This window comes from Salvelinus fontinalis, chromosome 1 (assembly GCF_029448725.1).
Source record: "Salvelinus fontinalis isolate EN_2023a chromosome 1, ASM2944872v1, whole genome shotgun sequence".
Taxonomy (NCBI): Eukaryota; Metazoa; Chordata; class Actinopteri; order Salmoniformes; family Salmonidae; genus Salvelinus; species Salvelinus fontinalis.
Genome location: NC_074665.1, coordinates 39617770 through 39637492, shown reverse-complemented (window position 1 = coordinate 39637492; position 19723 = coordinate 39617770). Strand labels below are relative to the sequence as shown.

Genomic DNA, 19723 nt, shown 5'->3' with positions numbered 1-19723 from the left:
TCAAGAAATATAAAAAGCTTGTCAAAAAATAGCATCTCCATAACAACAGACGAATCCACTGATAAGAGAGAACAGTTCTTCATATTTTGTTTGTCTTGCAAACGAGAGCTGGGTGAAGAAGTAAAAGTTGTTCTGTTCTGACTGATACAGTGTATTGACAAGTGTCGGAAAGTGCTAAAACATATTAACAAAACATTGAGATTGATTTAACCTGTTGAGGATGGGGGCGCTGTTGTCACTATTTATGCTAATCGTGTAATTTTTGAAACGGCTTCCCACAAAATTCTTGATCGTACAATATGCATATTATTATTATTTTTGGATAGAAAATAGTCTATAGTTTCTATAGGAGTTAAAATTTTGTCTCTAAGTGGAACAGAAGTCATTCTACAGCAATTTCCCTGACATGGAGTCAGATTTCAGAAATTTTGGCCCCTGATCTGGAGTCAGTTAAAAGGCCGCAGTTATTGCTATGAGTATACGGACACTGCTTACGTCTTCCCCTGGATGCCTTTACGTGATGACGATTTGAATGGGGTCGATTGCGCGTTCACAGGCACTACAAATTAAAAAACCCTGTAGCTAGGAACTCTTTTCTTGCTGCGTAATGCGCCTGGAGGACATCGACCCGCACTTGTTCCAAGCATTAGTGGAGGGAGTAATATTACTCTGGTCATGTTTCTACTCGTTATGGGAGTTAAAAACATCATAAGGTAGTTAATTTAAAGCGTTTTATAGCAATTTATATCCGTTTAGTGCGATTTTGGGACATTTATTTCTGAAACGCTGTGAATTGCTGGGCACGCTTCCAGTTCATCCCGAACGCAGTTGGCATTTCCACATGGCAAGAGGACAGCTTTCCACCAAAAGACGATTAGACCCAAGAAAGGATCCTTTGCCCAAGATACTGATGGACGAACAGCTCAAAGTAGGAAATTTTTATTATGATAAATCGTGTTTGTCGAAAAATGTTAGTGGCTTAGGACGCCATGTTTTTTGACGTAGCTTCGCTTGGCGCAAACTGTATTGAAAAGTAAGGATAATTTAAAAAATGTAATTCCGCGATTGTATTAAGAATTAAATTGTCTATCAATCTATAAATTGTCCACCCTATATTTTTTTGTCACGTTTATGAGTATTTATGTATAAGAGTAGATCACTGTCTAATATGGCGCACGGACATTTTCTCACCAGCTGGGCTACATTTCACATTGTCTAACCATGATTTTGGTGGCTAAATATAAACATTTTCGATCAAACTCTATATGGATTGTGTAATATGATGTTACAGGAGTGTCATCTGAAGAATTCTGAGAAGGTTAGTGAAAACATTAATATATTTTGGCGATGTTGACGTTATCGCTCACTTTGGCTAGAATCAATGCTGGGCTGCTATGTGCTATGTGCTATGCTAATATAACGATTTATTGTGTTTTCGCTGTAAGACACTTAGAAAATCTGAAATATTGTCTGTATTCACAGGATCTGTGTCTTTCGATTAGTGTATGCTGTGTATTTTTACGAAATGTTTGATGATTAGTAAGTAGGTAAACACGTTGCTCTATGTAGTTTTTCTAGTCCATTTGTGACGGTGGGTGCAATTGTAACCTATGCCATCTACCTGAAATATGCACTTTTTTCTAACAAAACCTATCCCATACCATAAATATGTTATCAGACTGTCATCTGATGAGTTTTTTTCTTGGTTAGTGGCTATCAATATCTTAGTTTAGCCAAATTGGTGATAGCTACTGGTGTTGGTGGACAAATAAAAGATGGTGGATTATGCTAATGTGTTTTTAGGTAATAGATGTACATCTTTACATATTGTGTCTTCCCTGTAAAACATTTTAAAAATCGGACATGTTGGCTGGATTCACAAGATCTGTGTCTTTCATTAGCTGTATTGGACTTTAATGTGTGAAAGTTAAATATTTTAAAAAAATATTTTTTTTGAATTTCGCGGCACTGGTTTTTCAGTGGGGGTGGGGTGGGAGTGCCGCTAGCGGCACCCTCATCCTAGACAGGTTAAAAAGCAAGCTGGTTGTGTGTCAGACAATGCAAGCTAAATGGTCAAAGTATACAATGATTCTGCAGGACTTGTTGACAAATTTATTTCATTTGGCAATTCATATCTGGCAAAACAATTTCCCAGAGGTCGACAAGCTTGTTGAAACCATCAAGAAAATATTAAACCGTCCCGAACCATTCCGAGTAGGCTACATGCACTTTTATGCACGTTTTGTGGAGGCAGAGAAGCATATCTCTCCAAATGTGAGCTTGACTGAATTCTGGAAAACTTAAACATCTCCACAGAAATAACTGTCAACATTTTGAAAATATATAAGTAGCAAGTCACAAACAAAAGAGATGAACAAATACAAAATGCAACATTCAAATACAAATCACAGTCAGTAAATATCCCCATGTCGTTTCACAAACATACTCTATGTCATGATCCCTAGCAAAAGAGTCATCATCAACAAAAACAAATGATGATGAGCAAATAAATGCAAGATAGGTTTCTGGTTTACACAGCATATTTTGCAAAGATCTTTCTTACTTTGCAAACACAACAGTGGTCAAAAAGTTTTTTGTGAATATGACAACATTTGTGACTTCACAGATTACATTTGTGAACTGCATCTTACATTTGTGAACTGCGTCTTACATTTGTGAGTTCACTCACATATTTGTGAGTTGCTCCACATATTTGTGAGTTGCTCCACATATTTGTGAGTGTCCTCCCTCCTGTTGGATGTAGAGCCCCAAAGCAGATGGCAAATCACTTTGGTTCAGTAGTACTTAGGGTTGCATTTATATTTTACTCCATTTTTTTTGTTAGTGGCACATCTTTGATATTATCCCACACTGGTTGAATCAACGTTGTTTCTACGTCATTTCAAGGAAATTACGATGAACCAACGTGGAATAGACATTGAATTGACAGCTGTGGCCAGTGAGATGCTGCTTTCAGAAAGTATTTAAACCCCATGACTTTGCAACATTTTGTTGTTACAATCTGAATTAAATGTAGATTTGTCACTGGTCTACACACAACACCACATAATGTCAAAGTGGAATTATGTTTTCTGAATTTTTTTTACAAGTGAATTATAAACGAAAAGCTGAAATGTCTTCATACAATAAGTGTTCAACCCCTTGTTATCCTGTCTAGCCCAGGCGTTCCGCTAGCGGAACTCCTCCCACATTCCACTGAAAAGGCAGAGAGCGAAATTCAAAAAGTATTTTTTTGAAATATTTAACTTTCACACATGAACAAGTCCAATACAGCAAATGAAAGATACACATCTTGTGAATCCAGTCAACATGTCCGATTTTTAAAATGACTTACAGCGAAAACAGCACGTATATTTATGTTAACTCACCACCAAATACAAAGAAGAACAGACATTTTTCACAGCACAGGTAGCATGCACAAAGCCAACCTAACTAACCAAGAACCAATTAAAGTAACCAACAAACAACTTCATCAGATGACAGTCTTATAACATGTTACACAATAAATCTATGTTTTGTTCGAAAAATGTGCATATTTGAGGTATAAATCAGTTTTACATTGCAGCTACCATCACAGCTACCGTCAAAAATAGCACCGAAGCAGCCAGAGCAATTATAGAGACCAATGTGGAATAACTAAATACTCATCATAAAACATTTCTGAAAAATACACAGCGTACAGCAAATGAAAGACACAGATCTTGTGAATCCAGACAATATTTCAGATTTTCTAAGTGTTTTACAGCGAAAACACAATATAGCGGTATATTAGCTTAGCACAATAGCAAACATTACAACAGCATTGATTCAAGCCAAACATAGCAATAACGTATAAACCACCAAAATATATTAATTTTTTCACTAACCTTCTCAGAATTCTTCATATTACACAATGCATATAGAGTTTGTTCGAAAATGTGCATATTTAGCGGCACAAATCGTGCTTATACAATGAGAATAGTGTCCATAACGTCAAGCAATCTGTCCGGCGCCATCTTGGAAAGGCACCTATTCTTATCGAAAACTATTCATAAACTTGACTAAAAAAATACAGGTTGGACAGCAATTGAAAGACAAATTAGTTCTTAATTTTAAAAATTTAACCCAGCGATTGCATTAACGTAACTGCGCAATACAGCGTGCGATAAAGCAAGGCTACACTGCAAGTAATGGCGTCTTATGCATTTGACTTTTTTCAACAGAACAATGAATTATCAGCATAAAGACTGCTTATTAGCTGAGCTTCCATCAGAATCTTGGGCAAGGTGTCCTTTCTTCAGAACAATCGTCTTTTGGCTGAAAGATGTCCTCTTGTCCTGTCGAATTAGCCGCTAACGTTAGCCACCCACTGGAGAGGTGTCCAACTCGTGAACGCGCATCACAAAGAAATCCAGGAAAATCGCAATAAACTGCTATAAGTCGGTTTAAATTAACTACCTTATGATGTCTTTAACACCTATAACGAATAAAAACATGACCGGAGATATAGAACTACTAAAACGAAAGCGTTTGCAGGACGCCATTGTGATGTCTTCTTGCGCCAGGCGCACCGTTGAAAAGGACGGTACTTCCGTTCCACGGTCTTATATAAGGTCCCAGATTGCGCAATCCACTCCATTCAAATTATCACCGCTTACTGACATCTAGAGGAAGGCGTATGCAGTGCATGTAGCCCCATAGCTTACATTGGGACTTATAAACTGACCCCAGAACAGGGACCTCGATTTCTGAAATCTCACTCCCTGACAAAAAATGTGCTGCAGAATGAGTTCTTTTTCACTCAGAGAAATAATTCAAACGGTTTTAGAAACTAGAGAGTGTTTTCTATCCAATAGTAATAATAATATGCATATTGTACGAGCAAGAATTGAGTACAAGGCCGTTTAAATTGGGAACAATTTTCCCCCAGAGTGTAAATAGCGCCCCCTATCATCATCAGGATAAAAAGCATTATGTTTGGGGAAACTCTATCACAACACTTCACTGAGTCCCACTCTTCATATTTTCAAGCATGGTGGTGGCTGCCTCATGTTAAAGGTATGCTCGTCTTTGGCAAGGACTAGGGAGGTTTTTTTTAGATGCAATCCTAGAGGAAAAGCAGGTTCAGTCTGCTTTCCAAAAGGCACTGGGAGACAAATTCACCTTTCAGCAGGGCAATAACCACAAGGTCAAATATATACTGGAGTTGCTTACCAAGACAACGTTGAATGTTCTTGAGTGGTCTAGTTAGTTGAAAATCTATGGCAAGACATGAAAATGGTTGTCTAGCAATGATAAACAACAAACTTGAAGATTTCTTTAAGGAATAATGTGCAAATACTGTACAACCCAGGTGTGCAAAGCTCTTAGAGACGAACACAGAAAGATTCACAGCTGTAATCACTGCTAAAGGTGATTATTTTTTATTTCACTAGGCAAGTCAGTTATTATTTTTACAATGGCAGCCACAGGCATACCCCAGGCCAAACCCAGACAACACTGGGCCAATTGTGCGCCGTCCTGTGGGACTCCCAATCACAGTCAGCTGTGATGCAGCCTAGATTCAAACTAAGTACTGCCTTTTGCACTGAGAAGCAGTGTCTTAGACCACTGCGCCACTCGGGAGTCCATTCTAACACATATTGACTCAGAGGGGGTAATACTTAAAAATGTGATATTTCTGTATTTCATTTAAAAAAAAAATGCAAACACTTCTAAATACATGTTTTCACTTTGTTATTATGGGTATTGTATGTAGATGTGTGAGAAAAACAAGACTTTTTATTCATTTTGAATTCAGGCTGTAAAACAACAAAATGTGGAATAAGTCAAGGAGTATGAATACTTTCTGAAGGCAGGTTATGCACATCTTACAGTGTGGCTTTAAAATGCTTCGTGTCTGTGTCACGAGACCGACCATTACTATTGTGTGTGTTACTATCGAGGATTTATCATTTTTGTTGGTGGCTCACTCTGATGGTACTCTACATGCATATCGAGTGTGTCTCTACAGAGAGCCACAATACCTACAATTACTATTGTGTGTGTTACTCCATTTCATGGTACTCTACATGAATATACAGCATGTGGCTTTAACATCATATGTTTTGCCTGTGTCTCCCACAGAGAGCCGTGAGACTTACCAGAGACAGGTGATGTCCATCTGCAGCATCGCCTCAGGAATCAGTTTTCTCGGAGTGGCGTGCATGGCTCTCTATTGCCGCAACAAGTGAGTGATTGTCACGCCAGGTAGTTAAGGATGCCACCAAACAACAGAGGGACAATTGTATCATCATTGGACCTAAACTGTAAAATACAAAAGCATGAGCCAGCCTTTTATTTTATTTACTTAACCTTTATTTAACTAGGCAAGTCAGTTAACAATACATTCTTATTTACAATGACAGCCTACACCGGCCAAACCAGAACGACGCTGGGCCAATTGTGCGCCGCCCTATGGGACTTCCAATCACAACTGGTTGTGATACAGCCCGGATTTGAACCAGGGTGTCTGAAGTGACGCCTCAAGCACTGAGACTCAGTGCCTTAGTCCGGGGAGCAGCGGTCTGCATTAGCATAGGAAGATAGAGGTGCAGCCCTGGGACCTCATTTGTACATTTTGCGTACGCACAAAAAATACGTGCTCCAGTTCACGCAAAAGTGGACATTTAAAAAAACGGAACTTGAATTGAGAATGTGTGTCACGTTCCTGACCTATTTATGTTAGTTTTTGTGTGTTAGTTGGTCAGGACGTGAGGTTGGGTGGGCATTCTATGTTATCTGTTTCTATGTTGGTTTCGGTTTGCCTGGTATGGCTCTTGATTAGAGGCAGGTGGTTTGCGTTTGCCTCTAATTAAGAGTCATATTTAGGTAGGGCATTCTCACTGTTTGTTTGTGGGTGATTGTCTCCTGTGTTTGTGTCTGCGCACCACACGGGATTGTTTCGGTTGTATTTCGTTTTGATGTAGTCTGTTTCCTGCTCGTGTGTTCTTCCTGTCGTTATGTAAGTTCCATGTTCAGGTTTCGTCTACGTTGTCCGTTTGTTATTTTGTATCATTTCTAAAGTATAGTTCGTGTCAGTGTTCGTTTTGTTCAATAAATTCATTATGTCATCACACCTCGCTGCGCATTGGTCTACCGATCCTTCTCTCCTCACCTCATCCGAGGATGAGGAGAGCGTCACCCGTTACAGAATCACACACCTACCGAGGACCAAGCGGCGGGGGAGAGCTCAACAGAGCAATCAGGACTCGTGGACTTGGGAACAGATCTTGGAAGGAAAAGGACACTGGGCGCACATTGGGGAATATCGCCGCGCTCGTGAGGAGATGGAGGCAGCGAGAGCCCAACAGCGGTGGTATGAGGAGGCAGCAAGGAGACGTGGCTGGAAGCCCGAAAAGCCAGGGGAGCAGCTGGAGGCACTGGGGAGTGCAGAGGCTACCGGAGAGAGGAACCGGAGCTATGAGGGAACGCGTCTGGCACGGAAGCCAAAAAAGCCCGTAAGTAATTCCCAAAAATTTCTTGGGGGGGGGCTAGGAGATAGTGGGCCAAGGGCAGGTAGGAGACCTGCGCCCACTTCCCAGGCTTACCGTGGAGAGCGGGAGTACGGGCAGGCGCCGTGTTACGCAGTAGAGCGCACGGTGTCTCCTGTACGAGTGCATAGCCCAGTGCGGGTTATTCCACCTCCCCGCACTGGTAGGGCTAGATTGGGTATTGAGCCAGGTGTCATGAGGCCGGCTCAACGCGTCTGGTCTCCAGTGCGTCTCCTCGGGCCGGCATACATGGCACCTGCCTTACGCATGGTTTCCCCGGTTCGCCTACATAGCCCGGTGCGGGTTATTCCACCTCCCCGCACTGGTCGGGCAACCGGGGGTATTCAACCAGGTAAGGTTGGGCAAGCTCAATGCTCAAGAGTGCCAGTACGCCTCCACGGTCCGGTATTTCCGGCACCACCTCCCCGCCCCAGCCTAGTACCTACAGTGTATACACTACGCACTAGGCTACCAGTGCGTATCCTGAGCCCTGTTCCTCCTCCACGCACTCTCCCTGTAGTGCGTGTATCTAGCCCGGTGCCTCCAGTTCCGGCCCCACGCACTAAGCTACCAGTGCGTCTCCAGAGCCCTGAACCCACTGTATCTTCTCCCCCTACTAATCCTGATGTGCTTGTCCTCAGCCCGGTGTCACCAGTGCCGGTACCACGCATCAGGGATAGAGTAGGCTTTGAGAATACAGTGTGCCCTGTCCCTGCTCCCCGCACTAGTAGGAAGGTGCTTGTCATTAGCACGGTGCCTCCAGTTCCGGCACCACGCACCAGGTCTACAGTGCGCCATATCCGGCCAGAGCCATCCGTCTCCCCAGCGCCATCTGAGCCATCCGTCTCCCCAGCGCCATCTGAGCCATCCGTCTCCCCAGCGCCATCTGAGCCATCCGTCTCCCCAGCGCCATCTGAGCCATCCGTCTCCCCAGCGCCATCTGAGCCATCCGTCTCCCCAGCGCCATCTGAGCCATCCGTCTCCCCAGCGCCATCTGAGCCATCCGTCTCCCCAGCGCCATCTGAGCCATCCGTCTGCCAGGAGCCTGCAAAGCCGCCCGTCTGCCATGAGCCTGCAAAGCCGCCCGTCTGCCATGAGCCTACAGAGCCGTCAGCCAGACAGGAGCCGCTAGAGCCGTCAGCCAGACAGGAGCCGCTAGAGCCGCCAGCCAGACAGGATCTGCCAGAGCCGCCAACCAGACAGGATCTGCCAGAGCCGCCAACCAGACAGGATCTGCCAGAGCCGCCAACCAGACAGGATCTGCCAGAGCCGCCAACCAGACAGGATCTGCCAGAGCCGCCAACCAGACAGGATCTGCCAGAGCCGCCAACCAGACAGGATCTGCCAGAGCCGCCAGCGAGCCATGAGCAGCCAGAGCCGTCAGAGCGCCATGAGCAGCCAGAGCCGTCAGAGCGCCATGAGCAGCCAGAGCCGTCAGAGCGCCATGAGCGTCGAGAGCCGTCAGCCTGCCATGAGCGTCGAGAGCCGTCAGCCTGCCATGAGCGTCGAGAGCCGTCAGCCTGCCATGAGCGTCGAGAGCCGTCAGCCAGCCATGAGCATCGAGAGTCGTCAGTCAGCCATGAGCTGCCCTTCAGCCTGAAAAGGCTAGATACCCAGAACTGCCCATCAGTCCAGAGCTGTCTCTCTGTCCGGAGCTGCCTTTCAGTCCGGAGTTGCCCCTCTATCCTGATCTCCCTCTATCTTTATCTACCTCTATAGTCTTATCTATCCCTCTGTCTTGGTTTATCTCTCTGTCCCGGTATTGTCATTATTAGATATGTTATTAGGAGGATTTTGTGGGGGAAGTAAGAGGGTGGACATTCTTGAAGGGAGGGGGCTAGGATGGATTATGGTGGGGTGGGAACCGCGCCCGGAGCCTGAGCCACCACCGTGGTTAGATGCCCACCCAGACCCTCCCCTAGACTTTGTGCTGGTGCGTCCGGAGTTCGCACCTTGTGGGGGGGGTACTGTCACGTTCCTGACCTATTTATGTTAGTTTTTGTGTGTTAGTTGGTCAGGACGTGAGGTTGGGTGGGCATTCTATGTTATCTGTTTCTATGTTGGTTTCGGTTTGCCTGGTATGGCTCTTGATTAGAGGCAGGTGGTTTGCGTTTGCCTCTAATTAAGAGTCATATTTAGGTAGGGCATTCTCACTGTTTGTTTGTGGGTGATTGTCTCCTGTGTTTGTGTCTGCGCACCACACGGGATTGTTTCGGTTGTATTTCGTTTTGATGTAGTCTGTTTCCTGCTCGTGTGTTCTTCCTGTCGTTATGTAAGTTCCATGTTCAGGTTTCGTCTACGTTGTCCGTTTGTTATTTTGTATCATTTCTAAAGTATAGTTCGTGTCAGTGTTCGTTTTGTTCAATAAATTCATTATGTCATCACACCTCGCTGCGCATTGGTCTACCGATCCTTCTCTCCTCACCTCATCCGAGGATGAGGAGAGCGTCACCCGTTACAATGTGCTTATCCTCCTCCTTTAGACCAGTGTTTCCCAAACCTGGTCCTTGAGTACCCTCAACAGTGCACAGTTTTGTTGTAGCCCTTGACAAACACACCTCATTCAACTCATTGAGGGATTGATGATTAGTTAAATCAGTTGCGCTTGTTCAGTTAAAATAAAAATGTGTACTGTTCGGGGTATTTGAGGACCAGGGTTGGGCAACACTGCTTTAGAACATACATGTATACAATTTCTAGTGGTTTAAGTATTTTCATTGTAAGAAGGCAAAAGTGGCTTATACAAATGAAAAATAAATTATGACACTTATTCATAACAACAAAAAACAGGTAGCTAAATATAAAAACAATATTCAGTCATTTGCCATTAGTGAGAAGAGTGAAAATCTATTTATTTTATCTTTGCATCTATTTCCTATTATTTATTGCATTTCCCTTTTCTGACTGTGAAGACGTCATACTCACGAAATATATAGGCCTACAACAGGTTAGGATAGGCTACCATTCATCCGATCTCTCATTTAATCACACTGCACCAAATACCCTAGCACACCTCTGAAGGCTCTACCCACTTCCATGCCAGTCGGAAGAACTTAGGTGTTTAATCTATGAACAATAAAAAGCTGGTTTCTCCACCAACTGGTGGGAACAACACTTTAACACATCTTTATTTAACTAGGCAAATCAGTTAAGAACAAATTCTTATTTTCAATGACAGCCTAGGAACAGTGGGTTAACTGCCTTAGCTCAGGGCCAGAACTGATTTTTACCTTGTCAGCTCAGGGATTCGTTCTTGCAACCTTTTGGTTACTAGTCCAACACTCTAACCACTAGGCTACCTGCCACCCCAGATAACACATATAGAGATATAGAGATAACACATATGGAATCATGTAGGAACCAAAAAAGTGTTAAACAAATAAAACAACAGCTTTGCACACTCTTGGCATTCTCTCAACCAGCTTCATGAGGTAGTCACCTGGAATGCATTTCAATTAACAGGTGTTCCTTGTTAAAACGTAATTTGCGGAATTTCTTTCCTTCTTAATGGGTTTGAACCAATCAGTTGTGTTGTGACAAGGTAGGGGTGGTATCGGTGACCAGTCCTACCACTATTTTGTCATCAGCAAACTTGGTGTTGGAGTCGTGCTTGGCCATACAGCCGTGGGTGAACAGGGAGTACAGGAGGAGACTAAGCATGCACCCCTGAGGTGCCCCCTATTGAGGATCAGCGTGGCGGATGTGTTGTTACCTACTCTTAACACTTGGGGCTTGGCCCATCAGGAAGTCCAGAATCCAGTTGCAGAGGGAGATGTTTAGGTCTAGGGTCCTTAGCGATGAGCTGTGAGAGCACTATGGTGATCAATGCTGAGCTGTAGTCAATGAATGGCATTCTCACATAGGTGTTCCTTTTGTCCAGGTGGGAAAGGGTAGTGTGGCATGCAATAAAGATTGCATTATCTGTGGATCTGTTGAGGCAGTATGCAAATTGGAGTGGGTCTAGTGTTTCTGGGATAATGGTGTTGATGTGAGGTACTCTACCTCAGGCAAAGGATACCTCGAGACTTCTTTGACATTAGATATCACGCACCAGCAGTTATTGACAAGACACACATCCCCGCCCCTCGTCTTAACAGACGTACTGTAGCTACTCTGTCCTGGCGATACACAGGAAAAACCAGCCAGCTCTATATTATCTGTGTCTTTGTTCAGCCACGACTCAGTGAAACATAAGATATTACAGTTTTCAATGTCCCGTTGGTAGGATAGTCTCTGATTGCACGTTGGCCAATAGAACCAATGGTAATGGCGATTTACTCACTCACCTACGAATCCTAACAAGGCATCCCGACATTCTCCCTCGGTATCTCTGTCTTTTCTTCATGCGAATGGTGTGGATTTAGACCTGTTCTCCGGAAAGCAGTATATCCTTCGCATCGGACTCATTAAAGAACAAATCTTCATCCAGTTCAAGGTGTGTAATTGCTGGTTTGATGTCCAGAAGCTCTTTTCAGTCATATGAGACGGTAGCAGCAACTTTCTGTACATAATAAGTTACAATGCGAAAAAACTAAAATAGCAGAGTTGGTTAGGAGCCCGTAAAACGGCAGCCATCCCATCCGTCGCCATTATTACACACAATGCCCCATAAAGACAAAGCGAGAACAGGTTTTTTAAATATATGGCAAGACTTGACAATAGCTGTCTAGCAATGATCAACAACCAACTTGACAGAGCTTGAAGAATGTTTTAAAGAATAATGTGCAAATATTGTACAATCAAGGTGTGCAAATCTCTTGGAGACTTACCCAGCTGTAATTGCTGCCAAAGGTGATTATAACATGTATTGACTCATGGGCGTGAATACTTATTTAAATTTGATATTTCTGTATTTTATTTTCAACACATTTGAAAAAAAAATATATGTTTTCACTTTGTCATTATGGGGTATTGTGATTCCATTTTGAATCCAGGCTGTAACACACCAAAATGTGTAAATAAGTCAAGGGGTATGAATACTTTCTGAAGGCACTGTATGTTAGTCAGTCCATGTCTTTATAGCACTACTCACCTTCAAACTCTGCCATGCTCCCCTCTCCACCCGTGTACCTTAATCTCAGCTGAATGACCAGCAGACATTTGTGCGGACTGTTCTTCCTAAGACTTGACAAAGAAAAAACATGAAATTAAGTTCATGCATGATCTTCGCACCACTTTATCATGTAACATATTTGAGAATGCTAAGATAACCATCATACAACAACCTACCCTGATTGCTTAGTTGGACTTATTCTCCAAAAAACATTATTTTGTCAAATTCCAAGTCATAAAACAAATACAAATTTGTCCTCACTTTTCTTGCGGCTTACATATGTCCTACTCACCAGCATTAATGTGTAGATCCGAGCCTCCCGGGCGGCTCGGTGGTCTAAGGCACTGCATCGCAGTGCTAGCTGTGCCACCAGAGACTCTGGGTTCGAGCCCAGGCTCTGTCGCAGCCGGCTGCAACCGGGAGTACCACGGGGCGATGCACAATTGGCCTAGCATCATCCGGGTTAGGGTGGGTTTGGCCGGTAGGGATATACTTCTCATCGTGCACTAGTGACTCCAGTGGTGGGCTGGGCACAGTGCGCGCTGACCAGGTCACTAGGCGTTTCCTCCGACACATTGGTGTGGCTGGCTTCTGGGTTGGATGCGTGCTGTGTTAAGAAGCAGTGCGGGTTGGATTGTGTTTCAGAGGATGCATGGCTCTCGACCTTCGTCTCTCCCGAGCCCGTACGGGAGTTGTAGCAATGAGACAAGACAGTAACTACTAACAATTGGACACCATGAAATTGGGGAGAAAAAGGGGGTAAAATAAATAAAAAATTGTAGATCCCTTACTGCTGGCTATTAAATCAGAAAATAGCAAAAAATTAGCAAATTAACAGGATTCAAATATTGAACATTAGTTACCACAAAGTGACAAGTTGTAAAAGTCGACCTTTAAATTTACGGATAGCTCCTTGCATCTTGCTCGAGGAATGCCTTTTCCAGTGCAGTCACTGGAGGACAGCTGCTGTAGCTGCTGTTGTTGGAATAGTTCAGATACATGTCTAATCAGTCTTTCTTTCATATAGGGTGCATTCGGAAAGTATTCAGACCACTTCGCTTGTGTTACGTTACAACCTTATTCTAAAATGTATTTAAAAAAAAATTCAATCAATCTACACAAAGCACAAACAGGTTAAGACATTTTTGCAAATGTATAAAAAAACTAAACCAAAATACCTTTTTTACATAAGCGTTTGCTATGAGACTCGAAATTGAGCTCATGTGCATCCTGTTTCCAATGATCATCTTTGAGATGTTTCTACAACTTGATTGGAGTCCACCTGTGGTAAATTCAATTGATTGGACATGATTTGGAAATGCACACATCCACATCAAAGATCCTGGAGAGAACTGTACATGAGCAAATGTATGAATATGTTAACAAACAGGGTCTAATGTATGATTTTCAGTCGGGTTTTAGAAAAACATACTCCACTGATTCATGTCTACTTTACTTGACTGACTTCATCAGGAAAGAGATTGATGAGGGAAATCTGTGTGGAATGGTACTGCTTGACCTACAGAAGGCCTTTGATACAGTTAACCACTGTCTCCTATCTCCAAACTGGAGGCACTGGGGTTAAGCAGTATCCTTCTAGGCTGGGTAAAGTCCTATTTATCAAGAAGGGAGCAAGTAGCAGAGGTTAATGGTTCACTGTCTCAGGCAAAACCAATGAGTTGTGGCGTTCCGCAGGGGAGCGTGCTTGGGCCTCTGCTGTTTTTATTGTATATTAATGATATGAAAGATTTTTTTATTTTTTATTTAACCTTTATTTAACCAGGAAGGGCTCAAAAGATGCTTGTTCTTGCCGTTTTTTTTCTTTATGCGGATGACTCCACACTTCTGGTGTCTCACAAAAGTAAAACTATGTTGGAGAGCATACTTAGCACAGAGCTGGAGATAATAAGCTATCTATGCACAATTATTTTTGGATCCAGACCTAAATTGTGTAGGTTGTCTGAAATCAGAGTGGAGTTAGGGTGTTATGTGCTGACTACTAAAACCTCTGTTAGCTACTTGGGATGTATCCTTGATGGTAGCTTGGGAGGTGTGAGCATGGCCAATAAGGTGCTAGGGAAGGTTAATGCCAGGATTAAGTTTTTGGCTAGAAAGTCCAAGCTGCTTGATAAGGACTCTGTGAAAGTGCTAGCTACTGCCCTCATTCAATGCCATTTTGACTATGCTAGTAGTTCCTGGTTTGGGGGCTTATCTAAACTTAAGGGGAAGCTCCAGATAGCCCAGAATAAGTTGATCAGGGTAGTTTTGAAGGTGAGTCCACGTACTCACATAGGTAGGAGCTGCTTTCAGGAACTAAATTGGCTGCCTGTTGAGGCTAGGGTGTCCCAGATTAGACTAGGTTTGGTTTACAGGAGTATTTATGGTCCTGCGCCCAGATATTTAAGTGATTACTTGCCTCGTGTTAGGGATGCACACAATCACAGCACCAGATCAGGTGTTGCTGATGTCTGCTTATACAGGTTCAGGAGTAATGCTGGGAAAGGTACTTTCTTGTATACTGGAGCCTAAGAATGGAATGAGTTGCCTCTGTATATAAAAACAACGTCCTCTCTGGACAACTTTAAAAATAAAGTAAAAATATGTTTGATGTCCTCTGTGCCCATATGAATAACCCCTATGATGTAACTTGAATGATGAGATAAATGTTCTTCTTTTTATGTTTTTGTTTTATTATTTCACTGCCATACTGCGTTTGATCTTGTATAGCCATCTTGTCTCAAGAGGACCACACTGTGTTCTTGGGTACCTTCAATGCTTCTGAAATGTTTTGGTTCCCCAGATGTGTGCCTCGACACGATCCTGTCTTGGAGGTCTACGGAAAATTCCTTCGATCTCATGGGTTGGTTTTTGCTCTAACATGCACTGTCAACTGTTTGACCTTATATAGACAGGTGTGTGCCTTTCCAAATCATGTCCAATCAATTGAATTTACCAGAGGTGGACTACAATCAAGTTGTAGAAACATCTCAAGGATGATCAATGGAAACAGGATGCACCTGAGCTCAATTTCGAGTCTCATAGCAAAGAATCTGAATGCTTATGTAAATAACGTATTTCTTTTTTTTCTATTTATAAATTTGCAAAAAAATTCTAAAAACCTGTTTTCACTTAGTCATTATATGGGGTATTGTGTGTGAAAAATATATTAAATCCATTTTAGAATAAGGCTGTTACAAAATGTGGAAAAAGTCAAGGGGTCTGAATACTTTCCGAAAGCACTGTAACATGATCATGTTATGGTCAAGTCTGGTTCATCCTTGGGAGCAATTTCTAAATGCCTGAAGGTACCACGTTCATCTGTACAAACAATAGTACGCAAGTATAAAAACCATGGGACCACGCAGCCATCATACCGGTCCTAGAGATGCACGTACTTTGGTGCAAAAAGTGCAAATCCATCCCAGAACAACAGCAAAGGACCTTGTGAAGATACTGGAGGAAACAAGTACAAAAGTATCTATATCCACAGTAAAATGAGTCCTATATCAACATAATCTGAAAGACCGCTCAGCAAGGAAGAAGCAACTGCTCAAAAACCGCCATAAAAGTTTGGCGGTTTGCAACTGCACATGGGGACAATGATCGTACTTTTTGGAGAAATGTCCTCTGGTCTGAACAAAAATAGAGTTGTTTGGCCATAATGACAATAGTTATGTTTGGAGGAAAAAGGGGGAGGCTTGCAAACCGAAGAACACCATCCCAACCGTGAAGCACGGGGGTGGCAGCATCATGTTGTGGGGGTGCTTTGCTGCAAGAGGGACTGGTGCACTTCACAAAATAGATGGCATCACGAGGTAGAAAAATTGTGGATATATTGAAGCAACATCTCAAGACATCAGTCAGGAAGTTAAAGCTTGGTCGCAAATGGGTCTTCCAAATGGACAATGACCCCAAGCATACTTCCAAAGTTGTGGCAAAATGGTTTAAGGACAACAAAGTCAAGGTATTGGAGTGGCCATCACAAAGCCCTGACCTCAATCCTATAGAAAATGTGTGGGCTGAACTGAAAAAGCGTGTGTGAGCAAGGAGGTCTATAAACCTGACTCAGTTACACCAGCTCTGTCAGTAGGAATGGGCCAAAACTCACTCAACTTATTGTGGGAAGCTTGTGGAAGGCTACCCAAAATGTTTGACCCAAGTTAATCAATTTAAAGGCAATGCTACCAAATACTAATTGACTGTATGTAAACGTCTGACCCACTGGGAATGTGATGAAAGAAATAAAAGCTGAAATAAATCACTCTCAACTATTATTCTGACATTTCACATTCTTAAAATAAAGTGGTGATCCTAACTGACCTAAGACAGGGAATTTTTACTCGGATTAAATGTCAGGAATTGTGAAAAACTGAGTTAAGGTATTTGGCTTAGGTGTATGTAAACTTCCGACATCAACTGTACATATAATATGAGTAATGTAAGATATGTAAACATTATTAAAGTGCCATCATTTAAATTGGAGGCATTATTTAAAGCCAGATGGTCCCACCTCATCTTGCCTCCTCCCGACTGCCTTCCATTTTTGAAGACATTTATTATAATTCTATTCCCATGCATTTGATTGGCTGATGAGTTTGTGCTGGTGTTTCTTTAAAATACACTTCCTGTCCCATCGACATCCCGGCAATTCTTTGAATAAACACTTTATTTCAAAGTTGTGCCTGGTTGTCACTAGTTACCACAGCCACAAAGACATACACCTCATCTTTTTCTACAGTTTTTCTTCTTAAAATGTGATATTAAACCTAACCATAACATTAACCACACTGCTAAACTTACACCTAACCCTAACTTTCATTTTATTTATTTATTACGATATAGCCAATTTTGACTTTGTGGCTGTGGTAACTAGTGGAAACGGTTGTGCCTGTTGTTCACACTCGTATCTGCCCTCTCATTGGCTAGAATGGTCCCACCTCATCTTGCCTCCTCCTGACTTGCCTTCCATTTTTGAAGACATTTATTATAATTGTTAGAGTGGCCACTAGAGTATCTGGTCAATATAATGGCTCTTCTGTGAACTAGTGTGTCACTCCCAATGACTCAATATGGTAGCTCCAGCAGAGACGAAAGAGGACATGAGACATTTCCCGCTCCTTTTTTTCTGGTTCATTTAAAAGTAGACCCAGACCCAGCTATCACATTGGTATCTACTGGAACTAAGACTATTTTTAGTGGGGCTTGCAAAGCAAAAGACCCCATTGTACATCTTTGACATACTTCTTGTTGTGGGGCTTGGCAAAGCAAAAGCCCTGACTTAAATCTTCAACATACTTCTGACTTTTTTATTATTATTAGGCACGGTACTCGTCTTACAGCATTTAAGCTAGAAACGCCGATCAAACTTTTAAACGTGCAGACTGGCCAGGACAACTGTAACTTTTTGATACCTTTTATACTATTAAAGTTATTTTACTTGTCCTTTTTTCCCCCTCAACATTCTAAATCTGCCCATTGTGAGGTCATCACTTCCAACGTTCCATTCACTGTAACTGCAACAATGCAACTTTTGACACAAATCAGCTACTTTGAACACTTTGTTAACAACTTATACAAAAAGTTAGAGCATATGAAATCTTCCTCTACTTTTCTGCTTTTCAAATCTAACCGTGGAACAAAATGTATTATTCGGATAAAAGTTTCAACTGTTTTCGTAACCGCATTAACAACACTCTGTAACTTTTTATAAAAAGCAGACATTTTTACCACTTCCCCAACAAGTTAGACAAACGGTGAGAGGGTATGACATCTTCGTCTACTTCTCTGCTATTCAATTCTGTTTGCGGAACTATCTGCTATGTGTATAACGATACAGCTGTTTCAGTAACTGCAATAACACATTAACACATTTCCCCCAAACTTTTTCCAAACGACTGCCGTTTTGACAACTCCCCCAACAAGTCAGACAAAAACTTGGAGCGTATGAAATCTTCCTCTACTTCTCTGCTTTTCAAAACTGAAAATATTAGGAATAGATTCAACCAATCAATAGATAGAGCTGTTTAAGTAACTCATCACCTGCTGTCTTTTGCATTAAGTCATGTCAGAAGCTAGAAGATTCATTACTGACCATAGTTAGTGACCACAAACATTCAACTACTGACCACAACTATTGGCCACAACTATTGACCACAGCTACTGCACACAACTACTGACCACAAGTACACAACTGCTGACCACAGCTAGTGACCACAACCACTAAACTACTGACCAATACAATTACTGAACCATTAAATTACTGACCACAACCACAACACATTTACTGACCACCACCCACTTTAATTATATCTACTCAAATGTGCATATATAAGCATATAATACCCACAACAATAATTGTTACTCTTGAACCGTTCAAGCTAGAGACACCAAACCAACTTTCACATGTTCAGGCTGTCCTATCAACCAATCAATCAATCAATCTTTTCATCTACCTACTTTTTCAACTACAACCAGTCACCACCATTACTACGGCAGGCACAACCGCTACTATAACATTTCAAGCTTGCAAGCACACCACGTTTTCTTCAGGAAATATACTTTTCAGTGATCACTGTTAGCCTAAAGAGTTTATTTATTATATATACATATATATAACTACAACTAGCTATCAATAGGTCTACATATGAACCTATTCTACATAGTTCTTCAACTACCACAAAAATACTTTTTGTCATCACTAGATTCACCATCATATTTCTCTCCCCAAATAATCCCCTAAACATCCCAATCATTAGATCATCATTCAACTACAATCAAACTTAATTTACACTGAACGTTTTACAAAAGTACATTGTGCATCAATTTAAACCCACAGCATGAATGATTGAGTTGCTTTGCTTTCCTAAGTGTTGTCCACATGATCCTGCCTCTTATTGCCATCTTCTGACAGAAGATCGCTTTGTCCTATGTCTTTCTTCTTTCAGTTTTCACACGCAACAACTGTAGTTTAGACATTTTTGTGATCTAACTGTCCCCCAATCAAACGTAATAAGGTTGATTTTTATAGTTGATTTATGTATTTATGCACTTATGTGATGATGCTGTACTGTGGTTTGTTGAGATGCAAGACAAATTTCCCGAAAGGGATACACAATAAAGAAGAATTACGAATATAGTA

The 19723-nt window shown here is 42.1% G+C and overlaps 1 protein-coding gene across 1 annotated transcript in view; it reads left to right on the top strand.

Moving 5' to 3' along the window:
• Positions 1-19723, top strand: part of LOC129854182 (pro-neuregulin-3, membrane-bound isoform-like) — a 414443-nt gene that overhangs the window by 356296 nt on the left and 38424 nt on the right. The window contains exon 5 of the mRNA XM_055920970.1: positions 6127-6229. Coding sequence (XP_055776945.1) covers positions 6127-6229 — 103 coding nt within the window. The remainder of the gene's footprint in view (positions 1-6126; positions 6230-19723) is intronic.